Source organism: Eumetopias jubatus, unplaced genomic scaffold (genome assembly GCF_037043125.1).
Source record: "Eumetopias jubatus isolate StellerSeaLion01/CBP00866 unplaced genomic scaffold, mEumJub1_p1.0 scaffold_7, whole genome shotgun sequence".
Classification (NCBI taxonomy): domain Eukaryota; kingdom Metazoa; phylum Chordata; class Mammalia; order Carnivora; family Otariidae; genus Eumetopias; species Eumetopias jubatus.
In genome coordinates this window covers 96,757,055-96,775,901 of record NW_028274813.1, presented here as the reverse complement: position 1 = coordinate 96,775,901, position 18,847 = coordinate 96,757,055, and the positions used below count along the sequence as shown (strand labels likewise).

The following is an 18,847-nucleotide window of genomic DNA, read 5'->3' as shown; positions in this document are numbered from 1 at the left end:
AAAATTTACTAGAACTCCACAGTCCAATACAGGGGCCAGTAACCATGTGTGGCCATGGAGATTTAAATTCATTTAAATGAAATCAAATTTTAAAATTCTGAACCTCATCTGTACTAGACACATTTCAAATGGTCAGTGGCCACAAGTAACTAGTGGCTACTGCATTGGACAGCACAGATATAGAATATTTCCATTATTGCAGAAAGTTCTATTGGACAGGGTTTCTCTAGAACATTACATCCTGAGCCTCAAGCCATGGATACCCCTGTTAACTTTGACAGTGCTCCAGTCTATTGAGGAAGGCGCCTAAAGCTACAGTGCTTGGTAGCTGTAATGGCTGAAGGAGTAGAGCCACATCTCAGTGACCTTATTTTTCTCCACTGGTACCTGCTGTTTAAGCAAGGAAATTTGGGGTTTAAAGGAATCCATTGAGTTCTTATTTTCTTAAACAACAGTAACCCACATCCTTCCCCCTGCCCCCCTGTTTTCATTGATACATTATATTCTTCAATAAAAATTATATGAGTTTTCAACCCTGGGGAGAACTTTTAAAACTGTTTATAGATCAGCTAAATTTACACTTGACCAAATGATCAGGTAATCAAATCATAAGAATAATGAGTTTCTAATTCTGAAATTTTTTCTAAAAACTTAAAAGAGATTATTTCAAAAGGTAAAAGTTGTTAGAGAAAACATTTCTTTCTACCAGTACATAAGTAGTCTTCTACCAAAGTTTACAAAAAATGAAGAAGAACAGGGAGAGGGAGGAAGAGGTGGAGGAGGAGGGCAAGAAACACTGGGAATCATTTGATAATATATTATTTTCTTTGTTGTTTAGAGATATTCTTGGGCCAGTCCCTTCAGGTCCTCTCTTAATATAGTCATTTTACTGACAATAAATCTTTGAAAGTATTTGCCAGTCCCTGTGCCTGGTTTCTGCTTAATACTATTTATCAGTTAGGAAAAATACTACTGAAACTCCAGCAAGCAGATTTTTTTAAAAATACTTTTTTATTGTGAAATACAAAAGAATAGAAGACATCATCCCAACTTTTGATGGGCCAGTCTAAGTGAGGAAGACAAAGAGAATATGTAAAATAGTTTTTAAAGTAAGGATCAGAGAGTTGAAGTGATTGTAGCCTCAAGGCTGCTTGCCTTGAGAGTTTGCAGGAGGATCACCTCATTCAAGTAGTCAGAAAACTTTGATAAATCCTGAATTGTCATGGGTGTTCTCCAGACCCACTAATGCTCGCTACTGTTTAATATGCTGAAGACACATATGTAGTATGAAGTTCAGTGGTTTTTAGATTTCAGATTCAGTTACCTTTAAAGATGACTAAAATCTGGAGCAATTGACTAATGAGCAAAATAATGACTTCCTATTATGAGCCAGACATTGGTAAGCCCAGCACAATGTGGCAAAACTTAGGGATTATTTTTAATCTTCCCTTTAAACATTTTTAAACATTCTTAAATTATATTTAAACTATTAAATGGGGTAGTTTCATCTGAATCTAAGTGTGGATTTCACCTCATGGATGTATTTTTTAAATTTGGGCATAGTATTAAGAAGAAATCACGATTGTAATCTCATGGAACTTGAATAATAGATTTGTGCAGAATGTTCTATCTGTCAAAATTTACCAACCATGTGCAGATTGCAAGTGGTGGATTCTATAGGCCAAGGGTGGGAGAGTGAATGATTCATGGTCCCTAAAAGGCAGAAAAGGTCAGGCGCAGATGGGGAAGGCTAGAGACAGTAGGGAGAGGTCATACCACCATTTCCTAAGGAAGACAGCCCCTTACAACTAAGAAAACTGGCTGAAAACCTTTTTCTGAGGCTGAAAAGCCAGTAAATGATCTAGGAACATAGCTTTGACTATGGCTTTGACATGGACAGGGAATCAATATACCAATCTGGAGCCCATACATTACCAGGTTATCACACTGGTGGCAGAAAACTAAGTTCAAGTCCAGGTTGAAGAAGGCAGTCAGACTACAGGGAGTCGAGCAGGTTATTTAACCCTTTTGATTTTTGCTCCAACAATGTTCAACATACTAATCCTCTTAAAATGGGGGACTTAGTCTATTGCCTAAAAAGGAAAATTTGATACCATCTTTTTTGAGTGTTGTAGCATTTCCCGTCGTGTTGCTCATTTGCTTTCACAATGCTAGAACTATTAAGTAAGTTATCTCCACATCATAGAGTACTTCCTGTGGTCTAAATAGCTAGTTTTTTATAAAGGAGGTATTAATTGACATAAAGATGATACGTTCTAGTAAGTTAGGCCATTTCAATTTTTTAAAAAAATCAATTTAATAATTTTTTTGGAGTAGAAGAGAACTGTCATACGGATGTTAAAAGATACAAGTGAAGTAGAATTACAGAGGAGGAAATTAGCAATTTAGTCTCTTGAAGACAAGTTCCATTAGAATGGCACTGAGCTGGGCCTCATGAGTAGAATTTACACAGGCAGAGAGAGGAAAACTTTCCAGGAAGCATAAGTGAGTTTGAGAGGGGGAAATAGGATTTGTTCAGCAAAGCATATTACGCTACTGGGGGTCTTAATAGATGAGGCTGCAAGGTAGATTGGAAATGCTAGGAAAGGCCTAGCATCCCATGCTAAGAAATTTATAGTTCTTCTGGACCAGTATTTTTGAAATGTGTTCCTCACCAGTCTGTAAGATACCTCATATAAACCCATCCTATTGAGAAATAAGTTTGTATAGTGCCACATGCTATATTTCTTGGAATGTCAAAATGCACACTAGTGAAGTTTCTAAAAGTCCTACAGGAAATAAACTTTTGAGTTTTGTTTAACCAAATGTTTCCCAATTATGTGACCACCTTTGGCCTCTTTTAGTACCTAGCAGATCTGTGATTCTTCAGAACACACTGGGGAAATGATGTTTCTTCAATAGCAAGTCTTCAAAGGTTTTGAAAAGAGGATTGTTATAATTAGAAAATATGTTTTTATTTTTGCAATTTAAGCTAAAAAGAAATGCAAGAACCTGACTCCTTTTGTTTCTTTTAGAGGAATTCTGTTCTGTTATCTTGAAGTGTCTTAATTTACATTGTGTGTTATCTCTAAACTGCCAAATCCATTTGGAAGTAGGCAGGATAAAAATAGATAAATTTAGATGCCCTGCTCATTCTTCTTCAGCTGTTATCATTGTTTATTCTTCCTGGTTTTTTTTAGAAATTGAACTAAATAGAGATGTGGTTCTCTTGATGTGACTACTGGATCAACTGCATGAGTATCACTCGAGGACTTGTAGGAACTACAAATCCTCAGACCCTACCCCAGAAGTTTGAAAACCACTTGAATGGACTAACTCAACCCGAATCCTTTGAAACTCTAGCTTAGGGCTGGAAGCAGAAGCCTCTAGACAACTTCCCCAGCTGCCCTAACTTCCCTTTATCCATTTTAAAGTGATGATTTTAGTTTGTCTTCTCACACTTACTTGTTTTTAAGTTAATATCTGAGGTTTTACACAGCTCTTTGGGTCTTAGAATTAAAGTCACTAGATCTTTCACAAAAGTGGAAGCTATCTACTAATTTCTCGCTTAGACTACAGATAGAATTCTCCAGAGATTATTAGCTTCAGTCTCTTCAAAAGTTTACCTTTTTTTTATTCCCTAATAGCTTGGCAGACCTTCCTAGAAAGAAAAAGGTAGTAACATAATTTATTGGAGCTCCGGAGGATGACTCTGTGTCTATTTATTTTCAATCAAGAATGAATATTTTTCTCTCTGGAAGGAAGAGCCTTGTCCCTTTTTTCAGTTATCTAGTAGTAGGTATTTCCTAGTTAAATTATAACTTTATACGTTTAGTCCTCTTGTAATTTTCCTTTGCTTGGAAATACAAATTTGAAACAATGGAGAAAATTGATGAGACTTTCACCTTTTGTGAAGCGGGGAGAAAGTTGTAATAAATGCAAAACTTTATTCTTATCTTCTATAGTCCTTTGGTTTAGGGGGCATACAAAATAAATTGCTTATAAAAGTATGTTGGATATATTAAAGCTTAATTTTGAAAATGATTATAAAATCCTGTTCAGGTTCAATAACACAGTCTGATTCCTGTTCTTGTCTGCTTTGAAGTCCTTCTCTTCGGTAGCATATTTTTAAAAAATGGTTTGTATTTGAAAATCCTCAGAGTAAATTATAAGCTAAACTCTAAAGCATGTAAAGATAGAGAAATGTATTCAAGTAAATCGTCAGTTTTCACAAGCATGTGATGATTATCAAGTGGAGCCCTCCAAAGAAACTGAAATTCAGAGGAGGATAGTTCAAACCAAAACTGATTTAGACAGTGGCCTCTCCTGACTTCCTACCCGCATCTATTAAGTAAAAATCCCTTTAAAAATATGAGAGTTGCTAGAGGCTGTAGAACACATGTACCCAAATTTTCAAGCAGTATGAAGCTATTGTCAAAGAACAAGTACAGTGTGTGTCTTACAGTTAAATCTACCAGACAGGCTGGCTGGTTGGCTGAGCAGATCACAAGCGTGGGACGTTGAATGTTTGCTTAAAGACATCCCGTTTCCATAGCACTATGATTTTATAGCCTAGATCAGATTATACTGTTTGTTTAGCTAACACCATTTTCCCTTCAACATACGAAAAAGATTGAATCAATAAATCTTGAATTTCCAGAAAAACATTTAAAATTAGTAGGTCATAGTATAGCGTGAGTCAGTATGGAAGGAGGAAGGCAGAGGCTATGCAAATGCAGTTTTAGTTAGTAAGATCTGCATATGTTAGAAAATAGGTAAGCTAAAGTTAGAGTCGTTTTATGATTTTTTTTATTTATAACATCTAAGATGTGTGAATCTATGTAGTATGGATTGTGAGAGTAAGGATGTTCATTAAAAACAGTAGCCTTTTACAGAATTTTGGAAGCAGAAAATATATGGTCCCTGATTTTTTTTAAATGCTATAGATGGGTTCGTTCATAAAAGTTTTACTTATTTTTCTCAGATATTCGCATGAGCTAATACCCTCTGTATTAAGATATCAATTTTTCATGTGTTCAAGAAAATATTTATCATCTTAACATAAATAATAGAATAAAAGTCTAAATTTGCCTAATAGAGATTTTAGGTGATTTCACTTTTATTGTCTCAGCTTCAGAGCTTTTTACTCTCATCTTTTATGATCTCTGAAATATCTCTTGATCTCTTAATTTAAATATGATTAACAACAGTTTGCATTTATTCATTCATTCATTCATTTATTTTTAAATAAATCTAGTAGTAGGTATTGCCTAGTTAAATTATAACTTTATACGTTTAGTCCTCTTGTAATTTTCCTTTGCTTGGAAATACAGATTTGAAACAATGGAGCCCAATGCGGGGCTTGAACTCATAATCCTGAGATCAAGGCCTGAGCTGAGATCAAAAGTCAGATGCTTAACTGACTGAGCCACCTAGGCATCCCCAGTTTGAACATTTTTATAGCTATGGATTTATTGTTTCATTTTTGCTTCCCACTCCAATTCCTTTTTTTAAAGTTTCAGTGATCTGCACAGAAGAATCATGACATTTGCACATAGACAATTTGAATATAGCTGTGTGAAGACAGTAGTTATTGGCACTGAGTAAGACATTGATTCAAATGCACACTTTTGATCTTGAATCTTTGATCTTTGAAAATTTATATGTGGTTTTGGCTTACTCTGGACACAATTCCCTTCTGTAACATCCAGTCAGTCACTGAGATCTGTTTCTACTAGAGATTAGTTCAGATTAATCTACTGTTGTCTTTATTATTACACAAAATGAAAATTATCTCAGATTACATGCAATATAAAAAATAGAAGTTTATTCATTGAGGTATTGTTTATAACAGAAAAAAGATTAGAAACAACTGAAATATCTGTCAGTCAGGGACTAGTGAAATAAATTTTGGTGTTCTATACAATGGCATACTAGAGAGCCGCAGGTAAAGCGTCTCTACGTGGTCTGATATTGGACAAAGTCCTAGAGATAACTGTTGAAGAGAAAAAAGCAAGATGCATAACAGTATGTCAGAGAAAACTGAATAGTTTCAGACCCAAACATATCAAACACACAAAAATAGAAGCTATTGCCTCTTGGAATGACAGAGGGTAGAGTTAGATAGATGGGGGCTGGGAACCTTTTCCCTTTTAATTTTGTACCCTGTGCATGCATTACCTTTGTTTTAAAATTACTTTAAAAGATCATCTTTATAAAAAAAAAAAAGTTTTGATGGCTAAGTCTGCAAACTGAAACTATGCTATATTTATATAAAGTTATTCATGTATAAAATTATTTTTATTCATGTATAAAATTCATTTTTGGGGCACCTGGGTGGCTCAGATGGTTAGGCATCTGCCTTCGGCTCAGGTCACAATCCCAGGGTCCTGGGATCAAACCCCACATCGGGCTCCCCGCTCTGCGGGAAGCCTGCTTCTCCCTCTCCCACTCCCCCTGCTTGTGTTTTTGCTCTCGATATCTCTCTCTCTGTCAAATAAATAAAATTTTTTTAAAAAATTTCATTTTCACTGATTAAAAAACATAATTGAAAGTAAAAGTTGGATATTACAGCAAAAATAATCTTTGGCTATGTTGTTTGGCTTTGATTGTAAGGAAGTGAGTCTTCCTTTATTATTTTGCTTTATACAGTAGATTTGCCCTGGGCAATTATTTCTAACTCCAATTTAATGGAGACATTTTAAAGGCAAGTATTCAGTATTCTTCAAAGCTATGGCACTTTGTTTTTAAATTTCTGGTATTTTGTAACATTGGGTTCTTTTAAAGCAGAAATTCAACTGCTATGCAGCCTTATCAAGTTAATAATAGTTTGTCCTTCTAAACTTAGAGCCATCTATAGTTCTAATTGAAGTTTTGCAAAAAGAGCAATTTGGATTTTTCTTTTTTTATATTCTAAAAATTGTTTTAGGAAACTGGAATTCTTATCTTTAAAATATTAGAAAAAGTATTATCTACTGACAGAACTGTGCCCACTACAGATGGTCCTGTTTAAAAATCACCTGCTGTTCTAAATTTTACTCAGATTTCAGGTGTTTTAAAATTACTTATATTTTACCAAATGCAAATTTGCTTTATGAAGTCAGCTGCATGCAGCTCAAATATAGGTAATAACTCTTGGCAAAGAAATGCTTGATATTCAGAATTTGGAACAATTGGTTGGCTAGAGAAACATTAATGAACATCACAGACTGACTTGCCTTCATAGGAATGAATTTAAAACTATTACTTTTTCTTTGTAAATGGAAAAAGAACTTCTAATTGTCCTATATTTATAGCAACCATATGTCCCAGACTTTCCAGGATAATTCCCAGTTTCATATTCTCCATCTCCTCAGACCATGTATATTGACTTTTAGTTTGGAAAATTTGTTCATTCTTCTAATATTAGAAATATAGTTCTTTGGGACCATTTCATTTTAAGTAGAAGTTATGAAACTCATTTTAGATCACTTGTTTTAAAGAAGGAAGATGCATTGCAAGAAGTTCTTAAAATGTGTTTTTACATACCAGAATTTCTTTTTTTTAATTTTTTATTGTTATGTTAATCACCATACATTACATCATTAGTTTTTGATGTAGTGTTCCATGATTCATTGTTTGTGCATAACACCCAGTGCTCCACGCAGAACGTGCCCTCTTTAATACCCATCACCAGGCTAACCCATCCCCCTACCCCCTCCCCTCTAGAACCCTCAGTTTGTTTTTCAGAGTCCATTGTCTCTCATGGTTCGTCTCCCCCTCCGACTTACTCCCCCTCATTCTTCCCCTCCTGCTAACTGCTGCTTCTTTTTTTTCTTAACATATATTGCATTATTTGTTTCAGAAATACAGATCCGTGATTCAACAGTCTTGCACAATTCACAGCGCTCACCATAGCACATACCCTCCCCAGTGTCTATCACCCAGCCACCCCATCCCTCCCACCCCCCACCACTCCAGCAACCCTCAGTTTGTTTCCTGAGATTAAGAATTCCTCATATCAGTGAGGTCATATGATACATGTCTTTCTCTGATTGACTTATTTCACTCAGCATAACACCCTCCAGTTCCATCCATGTCGTTGCAAATGGCAAGATCTCATTCCTTTTGATGGCTGCATAATATTCCATTGTGTATATATACCACATCTTCTATATCCATTCATCTGTCGAGGGACATCTTGGCTCTTTCCACAGTTTGGCTATTGTGGACATTGCTGCTATAAACATTGGGGTGCCCTTCGGATCCCTACATTTGTATCTTTGTCATACCAGAATTTCTTGAGACAAAGAAGTTTTCATTAAGCAGAATTTTTATTCTATGCTTTTGTTCACAAAATGCAATCAGTGAACAAGGAACATGGAGGAATATATGGAATGAGATGTTTCCTTTCTGTTCCACAGTGACAGGCCTGCTTCTGCAATGGAAACAATCTGTAGGGAAGATTTCTAAGTGAAGAGATTTTGAGAAATAAGGAGCACAATAAGTACATGAAAAGATGCCCAACGTCATTGGCCATCAGGGAAATGCAAAAAGAATCACAATTAGATACTACTTCATACCGACTAAGAGAGCTATATCAAAAAGATAGATAATAATAAGTGTTGTTAAGGATATAGAGAAGTCAGAACCCTCATACAGTGGTGGTGTTAATATAAAATGGTACAGTCACTTTGGAAAGTATTGCAGTTCCTAAGGTTAAACAGAGTTACCATATGACTGAGCAATTTTATTGCTAAGTATATACCCAAGAGAAATGAAAACATATCAGCACAAAAACTTGTGCTTGAATGTTCATAGCAGCATTTTTTATAATAGTCAAAAAATGGGGACAACCCAAATGTCAATCAACTGATAGACAAATACTACGATATATCCATACAATATAATATTCAGAATTTAAAAAGGAGTAAGGTACCAATATTTGCTACAATGTGAATGAACCTTGAAAACATTATTTTAAGTGAAAGATGCCAGTCATAAAGGACTATATATTATGTGACTCCGTTTATATGAAATGTCCAGAATAGGCAAATCCATGGAGACAGAAAGTAGATTGATGGTTGCTTAGGGCTAAGGCAAGAAGGGGGAAATAGGCAGTGACTGCTAATAGGTATGGATTTTCTTTTTGGAGTAATAAAAATGTTCTAAAGTGGATGAATTGTATATTATATAGTTTATATCTCAGTAAAGTGGATTGATTGTATATTATATAAATTATATCTCAATAAAGGTGTTATTTGAAGAGGGAGGGTCTTTTACTCACTGTTGGAGACATTCTATTTTATACCTTCTTTAGCAGTGGCTCTCAACCAGGGACAGTTTAGCCAGCCGCGGGACATTTGGCAATCCCAGGAGACATGTTTGGTTGTCACAACTGGAGGAGGGGTGCTATTGACATCTAGTGGGTAGAGTTCAAGAATGTTGCTAACATCCTTCAATGCTCAGGACAGCCCCCACAGCAAAAAATTTATCTGGCTCATATTGACAGTAGTGCCCAAGTTGAGAAATCCTGTTCAATAACTGTGTTAACTCCAGTGGTGATTGACCACAACCATGTTTTTGAAGCACTGAAAGATCATGAATTATCAAACAGGTAGATGTTTACTCTGTTCAGTTTACTAAGGGCGAGGCTATTCAATAAGACAAAACAAAACAAGAAGTGGTTTATTTCTTCATCTGGTGAAGCCTAAACGAAGTTAATTAGATCATTCAATTAACCAAAATATTTTATTCTTCAGTCATCCTGGTTAGGATTTTACTATATTTTGTTGTATTTTACTTTCTTACTTATTTATAGCTTCTAGGGTATGTGCTATGGTGAATTGTGTAAGACTGTTGAATCACAGACCTGTACCTCTGAAACAAATAATACATTATATGTTAAAAAAAAAAAAAAGATAGTAGGAAGGGAAGAATGAAGGGGGGGTAAATTGGAGGGGGAGATGAACCATGAGAGACTATGGACTCTGAGAAACAAACTGAGGGTTCTAGAGGGGACGGGGGTGGGGGGGATGGGTTAGCCTGGTGATGGGTATTAAAGAGGGCATGTATTGAATGGAGTACGGGGTGTTATATGCAAACAATGAATCATGGAACACTACATCAAAAACTAATGATGTAATGTATGGTGATTAACATAACGTAATAAAATAAAATTAAAAAAAAAGATCAGATTTACAGCGTCTAGTTGCAATAAAAACAAGAATAAAGAACCATACCATAGAACAGCCTTGAAGGTATAACTAAAAGCTAACTTGTACATTTCAAAAATTATCAACTCATGTTCTAAAATAAGAATATGGCCCTAAATTAATTTGCTAGGCTTCAGTCTCTAGCCATGCTCCTTTTATTTTATGTACCTGTTTGAAATGTCTACAGACTATTTTATTAGAAAAGGAGCAGGGGCTTCATTACAGAATCCAGCATTTCATATACAACAGCTAACATTTATTGAATGCTGAGTATTATGCAAAGCACTATATGTATATTATTTAATTCTAACAAAACCTTATTAGGTAGATACGATTATTTCTGTTCTTCTGGAAGCATCCTTCTTATAGCCATCCATCTTCCTGCTCCAGTATGCACTGGTTTTTCTGTAGATCTTACACTGTTGTTATTCTGAAAGTTCCCTTCCCCCATCATTTGGGGGATCCTCTTTTCTTGTCTCCCATCTTGAATCTCCTGCATCTTCCCTTATTATGATGTACTCCCTTATTTTGGTGGAATATATCCTCTGTTACCTTACTAAGAACACCAGTGTCTGAAAATGTCTTTATTCTACCTTCATTATTAAAGAAGATATTTTGGCTGGGTATAGAATTCAATGTAGGAAGTATTTTTCTCCCACAATTTAGAAGACATTTTTCTCTTGTCTTTCAGTTTTGTGTATAATCTGTTTTGTGTCTCACCAGCTCTAAAAGCTTAGAATTTCTTTATCTGTGATACTCTGAAATATCACAGTGATATGCCTTGCTGTGCATGTTTTTTCATGCATTTTGCCTCATACTCAGTGGGACCTTTCACTCTCAAAATTCATTTGCTCGAGTTTAAGGGAAATTTCTTAAATGCTTCTTTGATAATTTCTTCCCTTTTCTTTTTTCTCTCTGGAATGCCTGTTATTTAGATGTAGACAAATTTGTCCTGTAATTTCCTTATTTGGGGAATAAGTCTTTTCTTTTGTCTTTTAGTCCTACTTTTTGAGAAATTTCTTTAACTCTATTTTCCAACTCTATATTAAACTTTTTATTACAGTTATATTTTTAATTCCCAACAGCTCTTTTTTATTCTCTAAGTGCTTCTTTTTTATAAGTTCCTATTCTGTTTGACAGATGTTTCATCTGCCAGAGAATGTTAATTATAGTTTTTCTAAAGTATTTCTCCTGTAGTCTGACTTGATTCTGATTCCTCTGACTCCCTTATTTCTATTTGTTTCTTGGGGGGATTTATGTCTCTGTTTTTCATGTTATAGACTGTCCTCAAATATTTAGTGGTCCTTCACTGTCCATAATGTATAAGATTGCAATGTTTATTGACTATTGACATGATGCACTGAGAAAAGTGCCAATATTACTTTTATGGTATTCTTGCAAAAAAATGCATAACCTAAATTCAACCATGAAGAAACATTACATGAACCCAAATTGATGGACATTCTATAACTAGCCATTATTCTTCATAAGAGTCAAGATTATGAAAGAAAAAGAGACTGAGGGTACTTTCCAGATTAAAGGACATTAAGGAGACATGATAACTAAGTGTAGTGTGTGATCCTGAATTGGATCCTGGAACAAAATTAATGGGACAGTTGGTGAAATTTGAGTAAGATCTGTAGATTAGCTAATACTATTACTGTTTTTTTTTCATACACTTCAATAGCAAACAATCTGATTTAAAAAATGAGCAGATGTTCTAAATAGACATTTTCCCAAAGAAGATTTACATATGGCCAATAGACCCATGAAAAGATGCTCAACATTACTCATCATCAAGGAAATGCAAATGAAAACCACATCAGATATCACCACACACCTGTCAGAATGGCTATTGTAAAAAAGACAAAAAATAACAAGTGTTGGTGAGGATGTGTAGAGAAAGGAACACTTGTGCATTGTTAATAGAAATATAAATCTGTAGAGCCAATAAGGAAAACATTATGGAGATTCTTCAAAAAATTAAAAACAAAATTACCATATGATCCAGCAATTTCACTGCTAGGTATTTTTCCAAAGAAAATGACAACACTAAACTTCAAAAGATATCTGTACCTCCATTGCACTGAAGCATTATTTACAATAACCAAACTATAGAAACAATGCAAGAGTCCATCAGTGGATGAATAAAGAAAATGGTTTTAATCATATATATGGTTTTAAATACATATATATATATATATATATATATATGGAATATTATTCAGCAAAAAAGAATGAAATTTTGCCATTTACAACAACATGGATGGACCCTGAAGGTATTATGCTAAGTGAAATAAGTGAGACAAAGACAAATACCATATGATTTCACTTGTGGAATCTTAAAAAAAAAAAAAAAACTCTTGAATACAGGGAGCAAATTGGTAGTTTCCAGAGGAAGAGGGTGGGAGTGAGTGAAAAGGGTAAAGCTAGTCAAAAGGTATAAACTTGTAGTTAAGATAAATTAGTCATGAGAGTGTAATGTACAGCATGGCAACTATAGATAAAACTGTACTGCATTAAAGCTGCTAAGAGAGCAAATCTTATAAGTTCCCATCACAAGAAAAAAAACTATGTATGGTGAAAGATATTAAATAAATTTATTGTAGTGATCATTTTGCAATATATACAATATTGATTCATTATGTTGTATACGTGAAAGTAATATAATGTATGTTTATTACACATTAATTAAAAAAAAGGTATGTGGATGGATACATGTAGGAAAATATCTGAAGGAAGTTTATTGAACAGTTAACCCTGCTTCACTCTGGGAACTTGGATTGGAGGGACAAGGTTTTTCATAAGTTATTTTAAACACTTTGATAAGTATTATGGGTGACAGACACTGTTATGTATGTGGGTTTTTATTTACAATTAAAAACTTAAGAATAAAAGGTTAAATATATGAAAGTGTTAATATTTCCTCTAAAAAAATAGTATTCCTGGTTTTAATCATTGTGCTATGGTTATGTAAGATGTTAATGTTTGGGGAAGCTGGCTACTTTTTTCTTCCAATATTTTTCTCCTATTCTCCCATTCTCCTATTCTCCCTCCCTCCCTCCCTCCCTCTCTCCCCCTCTCCCCTCCCCTCTCTTTCTGGAACTCCAATTACACATACATTAGACTGCATGAAATTTTTCCGCAAGTCCTCTTTATTTTTCATATTATATAAATTCTATTGGTGTATCTTAAAGTTCATGGAACTTTTCTCCAGTCATATGTTAAGCCCATTCAGTGATCTTTAATTCGGATATTATATTTTTCAACTATATGTATTTCAAAATATACATTTGATTCAGTGTTATAGTTTCCATTTCACTACTGAGATTCATTATGACCTTATTTTCTTTTTAAGTCCTTGAACATCTTTATAATAGCTGCTTTAGTTTCCCTGTCTGCTAATTCCAAGATCTAGCTTATCTTGTGGCTAATTTCTATGAATGACTTTTTCTTTTTTTTTTTTTAAGGATTTTATTTATTTGACAGAGAGAGACACAGTGAGAGAGGGAACAGAAGCAGGGGGAGTGAGAGAGGGAGAAGCAGGCTCCCTGCTGAGCAGGGAGCCCGGTGCGGGGCTCTATCCCAGGACCCTGGGATCATGACCTGAGCAGAAGGCAGACACTTAACGACTGAGCCACCCAGGCGCCCCGAATGACCTTTTCTTTTGATACTGGATCACATTTTTCTGTTTCTTCCCGTGTTTAGTAACTTTTCATTGTATACTGGACAGTGTGTGTGGTACATGATTGAGACTGTAAATTTTACCATCTTTCCCTGAAGAGTGTTGACTTTTGTTCTAGCAAGTTGTTAACTCAGCTGAAATCCAAATGTTATCTCCCCTTAGGTGAACATCAGCTGGAATGTATGCTCAGTGGTCCAGCTGCTGCCTTTCATAGATACAGTTCAGGGATCAGCTAAGAATTTGGGTGGAGTTTATGTATAGATTTGGAGGGACTTCTGTGGCTTCTTTCTTGCAGAGATTGTCTCCCTCACTTTCTAGTTATGCTGTTAACCTCAAACTAGGTCTTCATACTCCTCAAGTGAGTAAAATGTCAGATTCCTGCTTGAGTTCTAATCATCCCACCATATGAACTGGAAGTACTGTCAGGTAAAAAGCCATGGAAATACGAATCCTACACAATACAGTTTCTTCTTTCAAAGATCGACTCCCCTTCAGTTTCTGTTTGCTTGTGGTGACTCTAGAGTGCTTTCAAATAGTTTTTATATTTTTTCAGGGTATATAATTATTATCTGCAAAAGGATCAGTCTAATATACTCTATCCTGCCATTATCACAAATTGTACCATATTCCCTTTTATTTTCCATTGATATTGCATAGGATTAAACAAAAAAAAAGACTTCTACATTTTTTTGTGAATGATGGCAATAGTTCATCAATTTTTTCTAAAAACATTGAGCATATTACTAATCTTATTTTTTCTTTTTTTTCTTGTAGACAAGAGATGATTTCCTAGGTCAAGTGGATGTTCCTCTTTATCCATTACCGGTTGGTATAGATGTCCATGATTTTAATTTTTATGCTTATTCTTTTTTTTCTAATAAATACTTACAGATGCACAATATATAGTAAATGTAAATATTTGATTTGTAAAATGTATACTGCTATTATTCCTTGAACATATTATTTTCTGAAAACTCATCTCAATTTTCCATTTTAATTTTATTTCCAAGATTCCCTTACATGAACCCCAGTAAGAAATAGAGAGTTGCTGAGGTTGGTTGACATCAGGAAAGCATGTCTGAGGAAAATCAGTTTGGAAATATTCTGCTGAATATGTAGAATGGGGAGAGCTCAGTCTCACAGAAAGAACCTAGGATCATTTATGACAATATGGGCATGAAACTGAATGTGGACCAAGCATATTACCACAATGAAGGAAGACTCGACTCAGGAAACATTTCATAACAAAACACTGTTGGGCCAGGTTTCTGACATGGAGGTTGAGAAAAAAAGTAAAAAGTAATGATAATACAGGTTGAATTTTGTAGATTAAGGTGGTGTCTCAAGTAGAAAAGGTAGGAGGAAAAGCCACTTTGTTTTGAAAAAGGATAAATTTATCTTTGGCCATAATGAATTTCAATAGAAAACAGGAAAACTGGAAGCCTAAAATGGGCAGCCAACAGAAATATAAAAATCAATTGTGTAGAGAAAGAAACTGGGAGGATTGAGAGTTACCACATCGAGGTAACAGCAGAATCTCTGAGAATGACGGGCTGTCCAAGTAAGAGAGATGAGAGCATCAAAGGCCAGACACTGAGCCTCAGTCGGTGTGGGTCAGTCAGAGGAGAAAAACACAGACAAGAAGAAATGAAAAAACAAACAAACAAGTAAAATAATGTCTTGAGAATTTAAGGAAAGAGTTCCAAGACCAAATGGGTAGTTCATGCGAAATGTAAGAAGTAAAGAATAATAAAAGCAAAGGGCTGTTGAACTTGATAAGAAAGAGAAGTAATACTTCTTTACTGTATCAGTCTTTTGAGATATTTATTGGCTCTCCACAGTTTTTAGAGATTACAAGCTTTTGGTAATATATTTAATCCAGTCTCACTTTCCAGGCCATTTCCTTTTTTGTTTTCCTAGAATGGTGTCTATGCCCTAACCACGCCCACCTGCTGCCATTGCATGTATTCCATATTCCTTTGGGGCACCAACATGCTAACCACTCTCCTTTGTTTCCGCTTCCCTCCATTGGCTCCTCAGTGCACCTGCTCAGCCTGTTTGGTACTGGAGGTGTGACTGCCGCAAGTCCTAGGGTGCAGAAAGGTGAAAGCCCTGTCAAGCTACCAGTTATAACCGTTTAATGAGCTAAAGCCACATTTTTCTCTCTTCTAACTTCAGTTATGGCTTAGATCATAGTTCATGAATATTCCTTAGAAGTACATGTTTTTGGTATTTATAGATATATCTTGAAAACCCACTGTTTTATTCTAGACAGAAAATCCAAGAATGGAGAGACCATATACGTTTAAGGATTTTGTTCTTCACCCAAGAAGGTCAGTAAATATAAAATGATAACATATTAATTTTTTTAATTTCATTATACGTTATAGTAGCCTCTTTGGAAATTCAAAGTTTAAACCTTTGTAAATAAGCTACCTCGAAATATTATTTTTTAAAAGCTTTACTGTTATTTCTGATTGAAAAGTAATATATGCACAGCACAAAAAATTCTGAAAACACAGAAAAGTGTTTTTCATACTTCCTAGGAAAGACTTGTCCCCATAATATTTATCAGATTAGAAGGTGGAAATTTGTTATTCTTGTTTTATTATTCCTTTTATATCTTAAAGTATATGTAATTTTGTCATACTGTCGTTTTAAAAATCACAAACATTAGTTCCACCAAAAGCAATATCCAACAATCTGTGCAAAACCAATTTCAGAAAAACCTAACTACATCTTGCATATGTTAATAAAAAATATTTCAGAAAACCCAAACATTTAGAGAAAATAACATGAGCAAAGACTAGAATTTAAAACCTAAATAGCATGTTCATAATTCCATTTTGCTAAACTGAATTATTTGATTTTGGTTAAAATTTTTAAGTTTAAGCTGTAAATAAAACTCCTTTGATCATCTGTACCACATAGTCAAGTAAAATCTAGTGAAGACATGTATGGATTTACTGTGAAAAAAGTCAGAATAACGAAGTACATCTGTACAACGATATTTGTCTTGTTTTTAAAACTAGAAAATACATTTGAAAGATATACTGTGGGAACTTAGTAAAATTTTTCATTTAAAAGCATTTAATTGCTCTGTAATATAAATTATTAAAGCAAAATAAAAGGGACAGTGCTCTCTTAATATTTACTGTCTATAAGAGAAGTCATATATTTAACTTCTGCAGAAGTCTTAGAATGTAAATCTCTTTTCTTCCTTTAGTTTTAGACTGCTTGTGGTATCTGCCTACCAAGAATAAATAAATATTTTCTTCTCTTATTTGATTGCCCCAGTAGCCTGCTTTTCATTTTGTCAAATGCTTTCTAGTATCTTTAGCTTTAAAAAATATAATTTACATCTTCTGTCTGCACTGTATATCACTGCAAGTGCAGGAAGAACTTTAAATCAATAGAAAATGTACTACATTCTTAGACTTTCTGAGCCCCATTAAGTCCAAACCGACAGGCTTATTGTCTAGTTGAAAAGACGTGAGGGGCCCCTGCGTGGCTCAGTCAGTTAAGTGGCTGACTGGATTTTGGTTGGGGTCATGATCTCAGGGTCCTGGGATCGAGCCCTGTGTTGGGCTCCCTGCTCAGTGTGGAGTCTGCTTCTCCCTCCCTCTGCTCCTCTCTCCACTCTCCCTCTCTCTCTCAAATGAATAAATAAATAAATAAATAAAACCTTTTAAAAAAGACATGAAACATATCACTATAAAGAAACGCTTGTAAAAACCACTATCTGAGCAAGTTTTCTGTGCATGTCTGTTATAGCAACAAGTCAGTGTTCACTCCCCCTTAAAAGTAGAGACACAAGCCACATTAGTGACCTTGGAAATAAGCATCAGGGATTCTATTGACCACTCAGGAAAGGTACAGTTTCCAAATTCATGAGAACTGTACAAAGAACACCTAAGAGATTAGGTGGGGTGGGGAAAGGAATATCTTTTGAATAAAGAATAAAAGATGGGACTTTTTTTGTCAAGAAAGAAAAGGGGTAATGGGTTACATGGATGATATCTACAAAAATCACCAAAATATCTAAACAGGAAGTAAGGACAAGGAAAGATTTCTTAAGTAAGTAGGATGCTAGAATTGTTGGGGGCCATACACAGATTGAATTTTTTTTAGGTATTAACACAATGTACAGCAGCTTTTAGCTTGGACAACTCGTTATTCGAAGAGGTAATACAGGATACATTATGAAAATAGAGTAGATGAATTAATGTATGGTAGATTCAAACAGCTGTCAAAAAAAGACAGTAGGTCTCCAACAGTTAGCAGGCCTTGCTCTCCACTTTCCTGTCCTCCTCTACAGTCTGACTAGATTAGTATCCCCAAAGCATATCTCTGAGGATGCCTCTCCTTATCCCCCGAATTCTCTGGCTTCACAGTGTGTGCAAAGTAAAATCGAAAGTTCTCTTGTTTCACATGGACTGCATCCTCTGGATCATCCCTACCTCCTCCATGTATCCTGTAGGCCAGCCAAGCCAGACGGTTGCCATTCCTTTCATTGATCCCCAGCTTTCCCATCCGTTTGCTCATTTTTTACTTTTCTCCACTTACGTGCTTTTCCCTTCATTGCCACAGATCAAAATCCTCCCCAGTCTGCTGGCGCCCACTCAAATGCAGCTGCTCGCTCACCTTCTCCCTGATCTGTCACTCACACTTCCTTACTATCTTATTTATTTCATAACTTTTATGTTTGTTACATTTTGTCCTCCACTCACTCCCTTGCCTAGATATCTTCTGTCCTAGAGCTTGTCTTTGGGTCTCCTCTAGTAGCTAGTAGGTATTCAGTAAATTCTTGTTAAATGAATGCTTTTCTTCTCAAAGTTTTGCGAATAATTATTTTCTTTTCTACAGTCACAAATCAAGAGTTAAAGGTTATCTGAGATTAAAAATGACTTATTTACCTAAAACCAGTGGCTCAGAAGAAGATAACACAGAACAGGCTGAGGAATTAGAG

At 35.1% G+C, this 18,847-nt stretch overlaps 1 protein-coding gene across 6 annotated transcripts in view; it reads left to right on the top strand.

The window, feature by feature from the left end:
* NEDD4 (NEDD4 E3 ubiquitin protein ligase) overlaps positions 1-18,847 on the top strand; it is a 141,334-nt gene that overhangs the window by 90,215 nt on the left and 32,272 nt on the right. For 4 of the 6 annotated variants that reach the window (XM_028100475.2, XM_028100474.2, XM_028100472.2 and 1 more), the window contains 3 exons: positions 14,653-14,703; positions 16,150-16,211; positions 18,745-18,847. The exons of 1 other annotated variant lie outside the window; for it this stretch is intronic. In XM_028100475.2, the coding sequence (XP_027956276.1) occupies positions 14,653-14,703; positions 16,150-16,211; positions 18,745-18,847 (216 nt within the window). The remainder of the gene's footprint in view (positions 1-14,652; positions 14,704-16,149; positions 16,212-18,744) is intronic. One more of the 6 variants, XM_028100471.2, reaches the window with a different exon arrangement.